This window comes from Kogia breviceps, chromosome 2 (genome assembly GCF_026419965.1).
Source record: "Kogia breviceps isolate mKogBre1 chromosome 2, mKogBre1 haplotype 1, whole genome shotgun sequence".
Lineage (NCBI taxonomy): Eukaryota > Metazoa > Chordata > Mammalia > Artiodactyla > Physeteridae > Kogia > Kogia breviceps.
The window spans coordinates 58,547-75,658 of record NC_081311.1 but is presented as its reverse complement, the minus strand read 5'-3'; the positions used below and the strand labels follow the sequence as shown (position 1 = coordinate 75,658).

Below are 17,112 nucleotides of genomic sequence, written 5' to 3'. Positions count from 1 at the left end.
CCCCTCTGCGTGGGGACCCCGAACATGTCAAGCCCTAGAGATGAGCAGACCAGAGACTGTGAGGTTAGGGAAGCATTTACTGAGTGCCTGCTGTGCGACTGGCTGAAGCCAAGAGGTAGAGTGTGGCCAAGGCTTCACTCAGGCCCAGGTGCCAGGGGTCTTGGGATGGACACCCCCCCACCTAGCACAGACTCAGCTAAGGCAGTTGTGTTGACATAGTGCCTTTATTTCCTGAAGCCCATAAGCTCCAGTGCAGGGTGGGCTCTCCTTGCCTAGGAGGGCATCAGGCTCTGCTTGGTGGGCGGCTCTGGGTCTTCCTCCTCACTGGCCCCAGGGGGCGTGGGACTGGCCTGTGCGAGGTCAGGGTGTGACGTGCGAGTCTCCTCATGTCCTCGAGCCCACACCCTCCCTGGGTGCTGCCCTTCCTCACCCCACTGCTGCCAGCTCTGCACCTCTGCCCTGGCTCTGTCCCTTTGGGAATGCCCTTCCCTGAAGGCGCTCCTCTGAGCGCTCTGCGGACCCCCTCCTTGCCTTCCCACCCAGAGCCCCTCTCATAAGCCGTCTCTGCTCCCTGACCCGGATTCCAGGACTCACAGCCTCTCCTGGGCCAGCCCCTTCCTCTTGCTTGCTCTGGCCTTGAGCAGGGACCTGCGCTCCAAGCTTTTCCAGCTCCTCCTTCAGCCTGGACAAAAGGGGGCGGGGTAGGGTAGGAGGGTGGGGAGGGAGAAGGGTAGGGTTGTAAAGAGACCAAGTGACAAGAGTCTAGGAGGGAGCAGAGACTCCCTCAGCCACCTTCCCCTTGGGGCCGGGGCGGGGAAGGGCCCGTGCCCACCTCTGCCTCTTCTGCTGCAGCTGCTGGCACTTCTGCCGCAGCCGCTGCTGGCGCTGGGCGGCTGCCTCCAGGAACTCCTGGGCCTTCTTGCTCTCCTCCTCAAACAGACGCCTGAGGTGGGGCATCAGTGCTGGCCGCTCCTCCCCCTCGTCGCCCCTCCCCATCCCTTTCTTACGTCACAGCTGCTGCTTCCTGGCTGCGCAGGAAGAGCCCCTCAGGGATTGCCGAGCAGCCCTTGGCTCCAAACTGGGAGCACAGACGATGCTTCACGTCCTCCAGCTTTGCCTCCACCAGCTTCTCTGCAGCAGGAAGGGACAGATGGCAGGGCAGGGCAGGGCCGGGCAGGGCAGGGCATCCCCATTCTCCAGGCCTCACCTTCCTTGAGCAGCTGCTCCTTGCTGCTGTCCAGGGCGCCAATCTCCAGGGCCAGCTGCTCCGGCTTCTGAGGGGTAGAAAGGCAGCCTGTCCACATCTCCTGGCTTCCTCCCAGGTGCCTCAGAGAAGCCGATCTGGATCTGGTCTTTACTCTGCATGCCTTACTTCCTGCTACTCTGGCCCTCCGTGCACGCCAGGCATGGTCCAGCCTCAGGGCCTTTCCAGCGGCCATTCTGTCCACCTGGAGCCGTTTCACCCCAGATGCCTGTGGTGCTATGCTGGAGAGGCTCATGAGGGTTAGTGTTCAGGACTCTGCAAGGCTTGAAATCAGCCCTGGGGTATTCGCTACAGGGCATCCTGCAAACACCACGAATCAAGGCTGTTCTCTGGAGAGTCAGTTACCAGCCCAGCACTGCAGCTCCTCCCCTTCCCACTCCGTGACCACACTGAGCCCTTCCGTCCTGACATTCATTCCGTTTTCTTGTTTGGGATCCCCAGGTGGCAAACACTGGCCTGCTTGGTTCCCCACAATCTGCCCTGTGTCTGTGATGGCCCCAAACACACCCATGAATCTCCTTGATGGATAACCCCTCCTTGGTTCATCAGGGTTCCTCCTGACCACTTAAGGCCCCTGGGAGGGCATCAGGGATGGCTGGGCAGGGCCAGTGAAGAGGACAATACCGGGTGGCAGTGAGGGTGACGAGGAACTGGACTGAGCATGCTTCTGACCTACGGCTGCCAGGGCTTTTGCTCAGGAACTGGGTGCGGCAATTGAGAGGCAGGAGGCCTGGAGGATGACCCTGAGTTTTGGGCTGGTGCTGCCAGAGAAGCCATGGAAGGTGGAAGGAGTGGCTCTGAGTGACTCACGTGGAATTCCCAGAGGTCCTTATGCTGGCCCATCAGATCCTCCAGTTGCTCCTCAAAATCCAACCTGGGGACCAATCACACAGGATGAGGGGCCGTGGGCTGAGACACCCCTCCTCAACCTGCCTCAGGCTGGGGTCTTGATGCAGAGACACGGGGGAGCTCGCCCATGCTCTTCACTCTGCTGGGAGCACCTTCGCCTCCTTGACCCTCCAAGCTTCAGCTCAGCCAGCTCCTCTTCTAACCCCCATTCTTGGTATCCCCCCCACTTACAAGGCATCCAGCCCCCCAGGCCTTGCGCAATGGGCTTTACCTCAGCTGCCTCTGTTTGTTCTTTTCCTGCTCAATCTGGGAGTTCAGGGCAGAAATTCGCTCCTTGCACTCCTGCAGCATGGTATGCTTCCTGGCAAGGGGCAAGGCAGCCGTCACATTTTCTGGATGTCTCCCTAGGAGGGGCCTGGGGTGGGGCTTCCGTATCCTTCTCTTGAGGTCTGTTCTAATCTTCTAAATTGAGGTCCTTCTCTGTAACTTTGTGGGAGGGGGGCATGAGCTCATGCCCTCTGGAAAGGTCACTGTGAAGACTGGGGAGATCGATGTGGGCACGGTCACAAGTACAGGCACACACACATTAGTCTCATGTGAATTTCTCAACCAGTTTTAAAGTTGGTATGCTAGGGGCTTGGGGCCTCTGGTCACAAAATGAGCAAAATAAAGATTCAGGAGGTAGAGACACAGATGCACAAGTAGTTGGGTGGATGGAGGGATAATGGATGAATGGAGAGAGACTGGTGCACAGATGGTTGGCTTGACGCCTAAATGAAGGGACAGATGAGTAGACAGCCAAGACAGCCTGCAGAAAGTATGAGGGTACAGAATAAAAACCAGCCGAAGGAATTTAATTGACAGTCTAGCAAATGAATGCTCATTGAGTACTCATATGAGTACTCCTAACACTACTGCCTACTGTTGGAGTCAAGGTGGGAAGACAGTCATTTGGCCTCGTTTTCGGGAGAAGATGAGAGCTGTGGGTCTAAGACCGATTTCCTCTGCTTTCTCTCTCTACCAGAATGAAGGGACAGCGCTGAGCAGGGGCCAGGTGGAAGCTCTTACCTCTGTGTCTCACTTTCCTTCTCCTGGCAGTGGAGCCGGAGGATCCTCAGGGTCTCTGCGGGAAGAGGAAGTGAGGGCCCCGTGAGAACCCATCAAGGCATGAGGTTTGGGCAGAGGTAAAAGTGCCAGATCATGTGGGGTCTCCTGGAGTTGATGGGACTTTGTCATTTACTGCATGTTTGGTGGAAGCCACAGGAGGGATGCAAGGTGATTCAGGTTTCAAAAGGCTTCTACTTCTATAGAGAGAGAGGGCTTCTGCAGGGTGGCAAAGGCAAAAACCTGGAGATAGAGTAGCTGCAATTACCTTGCTTTTTGCTCAAGATATCTTTCAGGCGTATTTTCTCTCCACTCACTGGAAAAAGCAGTAACATGTTCAGGCATCAAAGTCCACACACTGAACCTTCAGGGACTGGGCTTGCCCATGCTCACATGCGTGGTTTGGTACAGCCCTACCGCCAACCCCAAATGTAGACCCCTCGAGGTAAGCCCCCTCCCCTCTTGGGCCCATACTCCCTGTAAGCATCAAAGGGCCCTCAAGCTGATAAAGGGTGGCTGTGAGGACCCTGTGGAATGGCAGTGCGTTTACATGGAGGGAAGAGGAAATAAACACATTGCATGAAGTTGGATGAGGGCTGTGAAGAAACACATCAAGCAGTAAGAGGCATGTGACTAGGTGTGGGCAGAGTGCTGTCTTTGGGTGGGGTAACTGGGGAAGGCCTCTCTGAGAAGCGGACATTTGAGCTGAGAACTAAATGATGATGTGAGGCAATAGGAACCTGTATTATCTGGGGGAACCTCCCAGCAAAGCCGCTAAGGTACGAGGATGCTTGGAGGGTGTTTCCAGAACACTCCCACCCACAGAGTTGGAGGGGGGAGATTGGTAGGACCTAAGGTTGGAGAGGGGGCAGGAGCCCTTGGCCACGGCAAGGATGCTGACTGGAATATTGGGTTCAAGGATGCATGACATTGTGGGGACCTCTGGGTCATCCCCCACAAGCTTACATGAGTCCAGTTCCTTCTGCAGGGTCTCCCAGACTGTCCGGGCCTCTCCTAGCTCCTCACTGGCTTTCTTTTTTGCTGTGCCAAACCGCAGGACATTTTGTAAGTGCCTGTCCTTGCAAACATTTCACATTTGTCTTTAAGCAAACCTAGAGGGGCCCAGATTTTACACAGCAGGAAATAAGGCTTCCAGAGCCCAAGCCCTTCTTGTTGGGCTCAGTTGACAGCAGGACAGGTTAATAAACATGTGAGTACAGAACCTGAATTTAGATGGGCCCAACCAACCCATGCTGTTTAATGCTCTGTTGTTTCAAAACACAGTAGTTTTGAACAAGGGGCCCTACATTGTCATTTTGCACTGGGCCCTGCAAATCATGTAACTGCACCTGGCAGCCAAGCCAAGGTCCTGAGCTCACCTTGCTGAACCTCATTAATCCGGTTAATCAGGACCTCAATCCTGGGCTCTAGGCTTCCGGCTGCAGGGAAACAAGGTTGAGTGAAGATGACAGGGCAGGTGAAGGGAGGTGGATGCCCTCCAAGGGCTCACATTTTGGGGAGGGGAGACAGGAACAGATAAAGAACCTGAGTCAGGTTGTGGTTAAGTGCAGTCAAGAGAAACAGAGGAGGGGCAACAGATTAAAAAGTGGAGTGGGACGTGCTTCCTCAGATATGGCAAGACCCCTTGAGGGCCCCAAATCAAGTGAGGCGGGCAGACCTTGCTGTTCCCTGGGTGTGGGTGGGAGACAGTCAGTACCAAGGCCTGCCCTAAGGTGGAAACACGGGTGGAAGGTGCCTGGTGAGCAAGCGAGAGGGGCAGAGGTGAGGCGGAGGGAAGGTGAAACCCTGGATCCAGCAGAGTGCATGGGAACCAAATGGACGGCCAGCAAGGGGACTGCAGCTGAGTTTTGGGAAAACGTTTGTACTTTATCCCCTTATACTTGAATTTTGAATCATGGGTTCATATTTTTACTGCAAAAAATTGTTTTAAAAGTAAGAGAGAACAAATGAGTTAATTTCCCAAGGTGGTGAATTTTGGGCCTTGGAATTGATTCCACTTCTGCCTGACCCCAAATCTCAGGCTGAGCCTCAGTTACAGAGGAGACATGTGACCTTTCTGCAACTTCTTCACCATTTCCATCAAGTCTTCAATTTTCTGTGAGGACTTGGCCTGCCCTGTGGAGAGAAAAGCAAACATTTAAGAATTATGAAGGCTCCAATAACGATTTTTTTTAAAAAAGAATTATGTAGGAGTGAGAAGCCTGAGGAAGGGTGTGCTAACACTGGGCTGGGACGGAGGTGGGCTGAGGGCAGGTCTGCAGCCAGAGCGGCGAGTCTGCTCCTTTGCCCTGAGGGAGACACTGCACCAGGGATGAATGGCCCTTCATGGGCAGATTTTTCTAAAGGGTGAAATGACACCACAGATTTCCCCTTAATAAAACTTAGGGCAAGGAAAGGTGTACACTCTTACTGATGATACTGTTCAAGGCTTGGCCAAAGCTCAGGATGTAATAATGAAAGAAAAAAAAGGAAGGGGTATTAAGAACTGGAAAGAAGGAGTCAGAAATCACTGTAACTAGTAGGTGGCATAATGAACTAGAAATTTCTAGAGACTATTACCCAAAACAACCTTACAAGGAATAGTGAGAAAATCTAATAAGATGTCTCATTTAAATATATATAAATACAAATAACTTTCCTATATACAATTGTTATTCAGCAGCTTCCAAGTAAAATATTTCATATTAACTTGCTAATAATCAATATAGGCACTTATTTTTAACGCCTTGAAGAATTAGTAGATCTAGGCAATTATTATTAATGGCATTAACATCACAGTAAAAATAACTGGATATTATGAGCTATGTTATGTAAAAATTCAATTCAGGATTCTTGTGAAAAAATGACACTAATACTTGTTAAGCCTCTCAATCTAAATGACCAATTCAGAGGAAATACAGGGAGAGAGGAACATTTTAAGTGGCACATGGGCATGCAATTAGTAACATCCACACTGGGAAACGTCACAGGAAAAACAACCCAGTTTCTTTAATTTAAATACATTTTGGGGGAAAAGGGAGAAAGGAAGACCCTTACAGACAAAAAGAGATTAAAGAAACATATCAACCAATCTCAATAAAGGACCACACTTGGATTTCGATTCAATTGAAAGCACTTTTTAAAACAGTGATGACACAATCAAGGAAATTTGAAAACTGACTAGATAGTTGATGAAACAAAGGAATTACTGTAGCCATTATTCAGATGTGACAATGCTATTGTGGACCAAAGCACTCTTTGCTATTCTGCAAAGAGTGCTCATTTTTTAGAGATATGCAAATGTTGGGGTGGCCAAAAAGTTCGTTTGGGTTTTTCCATACCATCTTATGGAAAAACCCGAATGAACTTTTTGGCCAACCCAATATCTATGGATGATATGTTATGATGCCTGGGATACTTCGAAATGAAACAGTGGAGTAGGTGGTAGGGAGTGGGTGAGGATAACGAGGAAACAAGATTGGCCAAGAGCTGATAATTGTTAAAACTGAAAGATGAGTTCATGGGGTAATTATACTTTGTTCTTGACTTAAAAAAATTTTTTAAGGACTTCCTTGGTGGTCCAGTGGTTAAGACTCTGCACTCCCAATGCAGGAAACCCAAGTTCGATCCCTGGTCAGGGAACGTGATCCCATATGCCACAACTAAAGATCCCACATGCTGCAATGAAGATCTCGTGTGCTGCAGCTAAGACGCAGCATAGCCAAATAAATAAATAAATAAATATTTTTAAAAATGTTTTTTAATTGAAGTATAGTTGATTTACAATGGTGTTTTAGTTTCAGGTGTACAGCAAAGTGATTTGGTTATATTATATATATACTTTTCAGATTCTTTTCCATTATAGATTACAAGATATTGAATATAGTTCCCTGTGCTATAGAGTAGGTCCTTGTTTCTATTTAGTAGTCTGTATCTGTTAATTCCAATCCTAACTTCTCTCTCCCTCACTCCTTTCCCCTTTGGCGACCATACATTTCTTTTCTGTGTCTGTGAGTCTATTTCTGTTTTGTAAATAAGTTCATTTGTACCAGTTTTAGATTCCACATATAAGTGATATCATATATTTCTCTGTCTGATTTACTTCACTTAGTATGATAATCTCTAGGTCCATCCATGTTGCTACAAATGGCATTATTTCATTACTTTTTATGTCTTAGTAATAATCCATTGTATATATGTACCACATCTTCGTTATCCATTCATCTGTCAATAGACATTTAAGTCGCTTCCACGTCTTGGCTACTGTAAACAGTGCTGCTATGACACTGGGGTGCACGTACTTATCTTTTCGAATTAGAGCTTTTGTCTTTGCCAGATATATGCCCAGGAATGGGATTGCTGGATAATACGGTAACTCTATTTTTAGTCTTTTTTTTTTTTGAGGAACCTCCATACTGTTCTCCGTAGTGGCTGCACCAGTTTATATTCCCACCAACCGTGTAGGAGGGTCCCCTTGTCTCCACACCCTCTCCAGCATTTATTATTTGTAGACATTTTGATGGTGGCCATTTTGACCAGTGTGAGGTGATGCATCATCGTAGTTTTGATTTGCATTTCTCTAATAATTAGCAATGTTGAGTATCTTTTCATGTGCCTGTATATTTTTTTGTATATGCTTAAATTTATCCATAATAAAAAGTTTTTAAAAATAAAGCAACCAACCGAACAATATAGAGAAGGTAAATAATCATTTCTACATAAGAATGGAGAGAACAATTAACCAAAAACTATACAAATGGCTAATAATATTTGAAAAGACATACTACTTCAGTCATAATTAAAGAGATGAAAATAACATGTTGCATCTAGCAGGTTGGTAAAGATTAGTAAGTCTGATAAGGCCCAGTGTTTGTGATGATGTAGGGAAACGGGCACTAACACTGACAGACTGTGGAAACTGATGCAACCTTTTGGAGGCCAGTCTGGCTACATCAACGTTTTGAAGACAAAATTCCACTTCTAGGAATTTATCCATCAGATATGTTTGGTTAAATATGCAAAAGGTATGTTAAATGACACTGAAGCAATATTTATGTCAAAAGCGGGAAAAAACCGTGAAAGCCCATCAGCAGAGAACTGTGCATGGGGTTTAGCTGTTCCCTCCCCGCGTTCCGCACCACCATCTAGGATACAGGGACTATCCAGTCCATGCATCTATGTTTTGTGTGATCCTCTAGGAAGGTGACCAAAAAGGGGGAAAAATAATTTAAATCTTAAAATTTGTGCCAGATGGGCTACTGCAAAGCCTTTACCCACTAGTCTGTCATCTGAGTGTGATATCAAGTCGAAACGATGTCCTCTGCCTACTTTTGGCTACTTAACCGGAGCAGATGGGGCAAACGAGGCCAGCGGGAGGTGAGTAAATGTAGGACGCGGGCCTGTGGGTGAGTCCTCGCGGCTGCCGGCAGAGCCGCCGAGACCCTTCTGAAGGGGACGAAAGTCGTTTTTCCCCACGTCCGCCCTGACTCGAAGTGGCGCCCGCGTGCGCTCCCTGCCCGCCCAGCCCTCTATCGCCCAGCTCTACCTCCGGCCTCGTCAGCCCGGCCCACGGCTCCCGCCTGCTCCGCGCTCGAAGACCCCGACCGCCCCGCCATTTCCTCTCAGCCTGGCGCCTCCGCTTGGATTGGACGGAACCCGCGCCGGGGGCGGGGCTCCCTCAGCACGCCTGCGCAGTGCGCCCTTCGAGAACGGGCCGCGGAGTAGACAGTTGGGCAAGCGCCAGTGCGCATGCTTGAGGCCTCCCGGTGTAGATACAGCGCAAAGCAGGCGAGGGCCGCTTCTGGTCTTTCGGCTTGCGATTGGCCGGTTGAGGAGCCGGTGACCTGCGAGAGTGTAGAGGCCTCCCTAGAGCCCGCCCCACGTGACGTCACCCGCGTTGCGGCGAGTGGGCCAGAACCTGGCTGTGGGGAGCCGAGTTGGATATCCGTCATTGTACGCTTAGGCGAGGTTTCCGGTTTAGCCAAAACCTCCGCGTGGGCGTTCTGGACCGAGGCCGTGAGTTGGCCCCACCTGACTCACCTTGGCCGCTCTTCTGGGCTGGACGCGGAGGAGAGCGCAAGGGTGCAGCGAGGCCCTGATTCTTCCCAGCGTGATCCCGAGGCTGGCCCTGCCTCGCGTGACACATTCTCAAGGGAGGCGGGGCCGAAGGGTGGACGATGTCGGGTCTGTAGGGCGGGCTGGGGGTGCAGAACTGCCGCGTTCCTCTGTGGGTCTGGAAGGACCGTGGTGGACCTCAGGGCTGCATGTGAAGGGAGGTTCAGCCAGGCTCCCTGCAGGCGCTGGATGGGGCAGAATTCACGTTTTAGGGGAGGCCGGTGGACCTGGTTGCAGGCGGTGCAGGTGACAGTTACCAGCCTGAGTCCGGGCATCTGAGTGTTCACTGTGCACAAATCCTGTCTCGTCTTCCTCACCTGTTGACCGGGATCCAATCACGGCAGTAACAATGAAGCGTGAGGAGCAGTTTTGAGCACTAAGAGCTGCCGTCAGTTTTCCTCATCTGTAGTCTGGGAATAGTAATCGCAAACAAGAACTAAGATGTAAGGGCTTCCTGTGCCGGAACAGTTCCTGTTCTCGTCATGGTAGATTATTTCATGTAATGCTGTCAAAGGACAACCTGGCTGGGCTCCCCCTCACTCGCTCTGCTCAAGCCACCAGCCTCCTTCCTCAAGATAAATAGGCTCAAACCCACCTTAAGCCTTTACAAAGGCTGTCACTGCTACCACATGCACCCTTCTGAAGTTTTCAAAGCTTGAACTGTCACATCAATGTGAATATGCTGTCTAAAAATCCATAGCTCTCATGATATGGATACGGTTATGAAAAGTCACAGAGTAGGAATTAGGATTCAGGGTCCAAGCAAGAGTCTGACTGGGGACCAGGGTTAGGGAAAGGGTCAAGAGTCAATGTCAGAGGCCAGATTCAGAGTCACTGTTCATTGTTAGGATCAGCATCAAGGTCAGGGACAGGGATAGGAATTAGAGACTCGAGACCATGGCCATTCCCGCCCAAGATCATGGTTCAAGTCAGGGACTACTGACCCAAACTATGGCAGAATGGACCATGATCTCCTTGCTACTGGGGCTACTTCTTTGGGAATGAACTGACATACGCAAGATATGGCCAGACCAAAGGTTCAAATGACCCTTGAAGCCAGAGCCCATCTTGTACAGACTGCCTGGGGTTAGGGGTTAGGGTCAGGGTTAAGGACCCTAACCCCTAGGGTTAGGGTTGGGCTCTGGCTCAAAATCCAGGGTCAGTGTCAGGCTAGGGTTTAGGCCTGGGGTTGGGGTCAGAGTTGAGGGTTACAGGTCAGGATTAGAGAGGCAGGTTTGGAGGGTTAAGATTTAGAGCTTAGGGGGTCAGGGTTCACAGTCTAGGGGTCTGGGGCTAGGGTTGTTACAGTTTAGGGTTATATATCAGGGGATTAGGGTTATAGGTTAGGGTGTTAGAATCAGAGGATTAGGGTTAGAGTTAGGTTTAAGCATAACTGATCCTCTTCCCCCTCCTCACTCTCCATCTTTGTGAGGCCTCCAGGAAGGGTAGGAGTGGCCGAGGGTCACACATGAGTCAGGAAGTTAAGCTGACCGTTGATTTTCTGTACCCCAGTACTGGGCTCTGACAGGAGAATGAAATGTCTACTCCGGTCACTGATTATTTCAAATCTAACTCTACTCAGTCAAGTGTTGTGGAGGGCCCCAGAAGTCCCACAGGGTGTCCATCTGTCCTCCCACCGTCTGTCTGCCCACTCTGTCTGGGCAGCCCCAGGTTCCAGCACAGCCCTGACACAGAGCACTCAGAATACATGTGTGGATTTATATAGGACTGGGGGTAGTGACCTGCCAGCCCCCACGTGCTGCATACTTGAAGCCTGGTTGGGCCCTCCTGGGACTGAATGGATTCTTTGTCCTATTCAAGTGGCCAGCAGTAGACAGTCAGGTCTTAGCCAGGACAGCCCTTGCCCTCCAAGCATCCAGGCAGGCATTTGCAGTCCTCTAGCTCAGGCCAGCCTGGGCCCTGGCAAGCCCCGTTGCCAGTCACTGAGCTGATCCTGTTACTATGCAATTGAATAGCTACCTGGGCAGCATAGACAGCCCCCTGGGGTGGTTCAATTCCCGACATCCATGTGATTGAGAGAAGTGTCTCTTCCCTCACAGCCTCGTAACCTACCAAGAGAAGTAATAACCCTCCAAACACTGAGTGTGGCCCTGGTCACAACATCCAAACAGCAGACTGTTACCCTACAGTTCTTTGGCCTTCCAGTTGTAATAAACTTTTGACACTCATGTTCGTTAAGACTCAAGGATATGGGGGCTGCTGGGCCTCCCAACGGGCAGTTTCTCACTGAGGCCGCATGGTCTCAGCGAGCCATGTGAGCTTAGTGCTCAGTCCTGTGTCCTCTAGAAAGCTTGCCAACTGTGGATTGTGTGGCATGGAATAGCCCTTGAAACTCCTACTGCTTCACTAAGCTAGAGTTTCCCTACCACCCAGCGTTCGGTCTCTGCTCTTTGTAAAGGAGAGAGAAAAGACTGGAAAATGAGCAATTTTATTCTTCAAGGATGGGTGATTAATGTGGCCAGGGGCCAGGTGTGACTCCTGGGCTCCCACCCCCAGAGTCACAAATGAAGTCTGTGTGCCTTTTGAATGAAGTCTGTGTGCCTTTTGAAGCACACGGGCAATCAGGACCAGTCTCTGATGTGAGGACCTGATGCCCAAAGCCAGAACCTTGAGTTTACCACCAACAGCACAGTTGCTATTTTAGCAAGTGGAAGAGCTTCTTGCCATCAAGGGAGGACAGCAAGGGTTGCCCAGACGCTAGTGCACAGTCTCTAGTCCTGTGAAACGTGATTACACGTGAGCATGAGCTCTTCGATGCTTTCTGGTTCTGGAAATCGTATAGGAGGTGGTTCACAGCAGGTGAAGCTAATGCTGTCAGTGGAGGTGGTGAAGCCAAAGGTCTGCAGTTCAGACTGTAGGTGCCTATGTCAGTGTGCATACAAGAGAAAACCATCTCGTGTGAGTGTAGGTCAGGCTCGTTTAAGAAGAATGCAATCGGGCTTCCCTGGTGGTGCAGTGGTTAAGAATCCACCTGCCAATGCAGGGGACACGGGTTCGATCCCTGGTCCAGGAAGATCCCACATGTCGCGGAGCAGCTAAGCCTGTGCGCCATAACTACTGAGCCTGCGCTCTAGAGCCCACGAGCCACAACTACTGAAGCCTGCGCGCCTAGAGCCCATGCTCTGCAACAAGAGAAGCCACCGCAGTGAGAAGCCCGCGCACCGCAACAAAGAGTAGCCCCCGCTCGCCGCAACTAGAGAAAGCCTGAACACAGCAACGAAGACCCAGTGCAGCCAAAAATAAATAAAATAAAATAAAATTAAAATAAAGAAGAATGCAGTCATGTTATGCCTATAATCTTGTATCTTGTGCCTATCCTCAGGGATCCCATCCTCAGTTCCTGAGGCTCCTATAATTCACAAACAGGGATTCAGATTCCTTTTTTTTAAAAGCAGACTGAAATAATCCTTATGTCAGAGAGACATATTTTGGGGTGGCATATTCTAGTCACCTTGACATAGATGTACCCCAATTTGCTTATGCATTCACCTATTGAAGGATATCCGGATTTCTTCACGTTTTTAGCCATTTTGAATAGTGCTGCTGTGCATAATTGCATCCTTGTTTGCATTTGGACATAGATTTTCAAAGCACGATTGTTGGATCCCAAGGTGAGACTTGTTTAGCTTTGGAAAGGAAAACTGCCAAACTGTCTTACAAAGTGGCTGCACAGGCACCCCAAAAGCAAGGAGGGAGAGTTCCTGTTGTTCCTCACCCTCTAGCAATTGGTATTGTCATATTTTTGGAGTTTAGCATTCCTAATAGGTGTGGTGTGATATCTCATGATTTTAATTTGTAATTCCCTAATGGTATATAATGTTGAGTATATTTTTGTTTGATTTTTACTATCTGTATATCTTTTTTTGGCTGTGTGTGTGTTCAGATCCTTACCCACGTTTTTATACGGTTGTTTCAGAGTTCTTTGTCTATTTTGAGTCCAAATCCTTTATTGGATATGAGGTTTGCAAATATTTTTCTCCCAGTTTGTGGCTTGTCTTGACTTTCTGAATAAGGTCTTTCAGAGTAGAAATCTCTAATTTTATAAAGTCCACAATATTATTTATTTTGAGTTGTGGATTGGGTTTTTGTGTTGTGGGTTAAATCTCAAAGTTCATGACCTACAGACCAAACCCAAGGTCATGTAGATTTTCTTCTATGTTTCTCTATAATTTTGATAGTTTTGCATTTTGAATGTCTGTGAATACATTTGAATGAATTTGGTGTAAGTTTTAAAGTTTGTGTCTGCAGTCATTTCATTTCATATGGTTTCCAGTTAATTGTTCCTTAACTATTTTGGAGAAGTCATGGGATATTTGGCTGTGTTTCAGTTTGAATTTCTGCAGTTTAATGGATTCAGCAGAACCGCTCTCAGGGGGCGAGGCCTCTGCTGAACTGTGAAGGAGGCTTGGTCGGCACGTTCGCATTGGCTGGCGGGGACGCCAGCCCGCCTCCCTGACCCTCCGCGGGAACACCCGCTCTGACTGCGGACCTGGCTCTGCCGGAGCAGCTGAGAAGAGCTGGGTCTCCTCAGGACCCACTGGAGCCTTGGCTTCTGGAACACGCGGGGCCGAGGCCATGCTGACGGCCCCAGCTCCAGGAGGACAGGCGTCGAGGCCACAGTAATGGAAGCCTGGTCTCCTCAGGACCTGATGGGTGGTGACGCTCCTGAGGGAGAAGGTGAGGAAAAGTGGGGAGAAGGTTCCTGTGCAGGGCTGACCGCTGCGGGTGTCTGTCTTTAGAGGACCCGGGAGAGGAAGGGCTTGATGTGGAAAACTGGCTTTTTAGCCAGTTTATGTGTGTGGTGTAGACGGAGTGCGGTGTTGTTGTCTGGTGTGTGGCGTCCAGTTTTCCCAGCACCGTTTATTGATGGGACTGTCCTTTCCCTGGTGTATGTTCTTGGCTCCTTTCTTGTGAATCGACTGATCGCACACTGTAGGTTTATTTCTGGGCTATCCATTCTGTTCCTCTGGCGTGTGAGTGTGTTCTTGTGCCAATTACACACTTTTTTGGTGACTGTAATATATAATACATAATACATATTACACTGTAATAGCTTCATAATGTAGTGTGAAGTCAGGGAGCGAGATGCCTCCAGCCTGTTTTCCTTTCTCAGAATCCCTTTGGCTATTAAGGGGCCTTTGTGTTAACACACAAATGTTAGGAATGTTCGTTCTGTTTCTGTGAAAAATGCCGTTGGAGTTTTGACCAGGCTTACTTTGCATTTGAACATTGCTTTGGGTAGAATGGACATTTTAAGACTATTCTTTGCAAACATGAGCACTGGATATCTTTCCGTTTGTTTGTGTTTGTTCAGTTTCTTTCATCAGTGTCTTACAGTTTTCAGGTGTGCTTTCACCTTCTCAGTTAAATTTATTCCTAGGTATTTTTTGGATGCAATTGTAAATGGGATTGTTTCTTAATTTCTCTTTCTGATGGCACATTATTAGTGTATAGAAAGACAACTGATTTTTGTGTATTGATTTTGTACCCTTTGTACTTTGTACCCTGTGTATTGATTTCAGCTTTACTGAATTCATTTATTAGTTCTAACAGTTTTTTGGTGGTTTGATGTGGAAAACTAGAATTCAGCTATCCCGCTGTTTCTACTACAACCAGGTCATCCACAGCACGCAAGACAGAGTGGCTCCTAATATAATCTTCCCACCGTGCTCTTAGTAACGTGTGGACTCCTACAAGAACGATGAGCGTCACCACTTTAGGTGAATCGCATCTGGTTAAGGCTTGGCCTCTATAATGAAGTTTGATGTCTTCTCTGCTTTTTGGGGGGGCATAGTTTTGACATGATTCACCTGAAAAGTAATTTACTTCCCAGTAATTTCAAGTGTATAAAAAAAACGGTAAGTAGCAGTACAAAACACACCAGCTCCCATAAAATACTCCATTGTGTTTTACCCAATACTGGGCTCCTTTCCCAGGGAACCAGCACATAAAGCCCCAAAGAGGAAATTTCATGGTTCCACCTTATAATCCTACCCACTGGCCCACTTCAACATTCATCGTTTCCCCAACTGTATGGAAATATCTTTTCCCATTGTGATCCAGTTTTCTTTTTCTGAAACCATTACTGAGAGTTTCCCTCATTTTCGAAACCTTTATGGATTTAAAGCACACAAGATGAGTATGATCTGGGTGACCTTTTCTGCATGACCTCTTTGACTTAGAATGTTTTCAGCGTTCCTCCATGTTCTAACATGTATCATCGGTGCTTCATTCATTTTCTTCATTGTGATTAAAAATAACACTTACCATTTAAACCATTCTGAGTATATAGTTCTGTGGCATTAACCACATTCACATTGTTGTACAAATATTCTCACCATCCATCTCCAGGACCGATTCATTTTCCCCATGGGAAACTGTATCAATTTCTCTACATTTTTGCCAAAATTTGTTATTTTTAATTTTCTTGATCACAGGCCTTTTAGTGTTTGTGGAGGGGTATGGCGTTGTGGTATTGATGTGCATTTCCATCATGACTAATCATGTTTAACATCTCTCTTCAGGTGTTTGTTGACCATTTGTATGTCTTATCTGGAGAAGGGTCTTTTCAAGTCCTTTTTCCATGAAAAAAATTGGGTTGTCTGCCAGGACATGCAGCTCCCCCGGCCCAAGCCGGCTCCCGCCAAGCGCTCCTGCTGGCGGCCTTGGTCTCGGTGAGTCCAGCCCGGAGCGGTCTCCACGCCGCAGGGGTTCGCGCCCCGGGGCATCGCTAGCGGCCTCGCAGGGGCGCCGCTTCCTCTCTTGAGCTCGCAGGAGAGGTGACGCCCGGCCCCAGGTGCCCGTGCCCGGAGTGCCGAGACCGAGCTGCGCCGCGCGGGTTTGGCTCGGCATTGGCTGGGGCTCACCCGAGCGCGGCGGCGGTTCGCACGCCTCTCCCGGAAGTGGGTGTCCCGGCCAGAGCGCACCTGCCGCGGGGCGTCCTCGGGGCTCCTCGCCGTCGGCCCCCGGCGAGCCGGCGCGGGTCCAGGGAGGCGGCGCGCGGCGGCTGGGAACGACCCCTCCCGTGGGTCCCAGGCACCCCAGCGGCATCCGAGCGCGGAGCGGAGGGCCGCGGACCGCAGGTAAGGGGACAGGGGCTCGGTGGGGGTGGGTGGAGGACGTAAGCACGACTCACACGAGAGCTGTTTGGCACGGTCGCGGAGCTCCCTCACCTGGCGGCCGCAGGAAGGGCTCGCCTTTGAGTAAAGGCTTTGAGAACAGGCCCGAGCCTACCCCTCCAATTTTACAAAAGGGTTAGGGTTAGGATTGGGGGTTAGGGGTTAGGGGTTAGGGTTAGGGTTAGAGGGTTAGGGTTAGGGTTAGGAGTTAGGGTTATGGATTAGGGTTAGGGTTATGGTTAGTGGTTAGAGTTAGTGGTTAAGGTTAGGGTTAATGTTAGGGTTAGGGTTAGGGTTTCTGGTTAGGGTATAGGGTTAGGGTTAGGGTTATGGTTATGGTTAGGGTTAGGGTTTAGAGGTAGGGTTAGGGTTAGGGTTAGTGTACAGGTTAGGAACGGGTTAGGTAATGCGTTAGTGTTAGGGTATGGGTTAGGATTAGCATACTCTTTAGGGTAAGTTTTAGGGTATTGGTTAGGGTACGGATTCGGTTATCGGTTCGGGTAGGGCTACAGTTCAGTGTTAGAGCACGGGTTAGGGTTAGGTTATAGTTTAGGGTATGGCTACGGGTTAGGGTTAGTGTATGGGTTAGGGAATGGGTTAGTGTTAGGGTACAGGTTAGGAGTAGGGTACCAGTTAGTGTTA

At 49.3% G+C, this 17,112-nt stretch overlaps 1 protein-coding gene across 1 annotated transcript; it reads right to left on the bottom strand.

Annotated features, from left to right (window-relative positions):
• Nucleotides 1–205: 205 nt before the first annotated feature.
• On the bottom strand, nt 206–8,891 carry SYCE1 (synaptonemal complex central element protein 1). Its single transcript, XM_059051873.2, has 13 exons — nt 8,763–8,891; nt 5,291–5,353; nt 4,597–4,656; nt 4,184–4,258; nt 3,486–3,533; nt 3,182–3,236; nt 2,385–2,474; nt 2,075–2,138; nt 1,208–1,274; nt 1,008–1,131; nt 833–943; nt 595–682; nt 206–350 (listed from the first exon to the last, which is right to left on the bottom strand). The coding sequence occupies exons 1-13, from the start codon at nt 8,830–8,832 to the stop codon at nt 273–275; spliced, it is 993 nt and encodes a 330-aa protein (XP_058907856.1). The 5' UTR covers nt 8,833–8,891; the 3' UTR covers nt 206–272.
• Between the last annotated feature and the right edge of the window lie 8,221 nt (nt 8,892–17,112).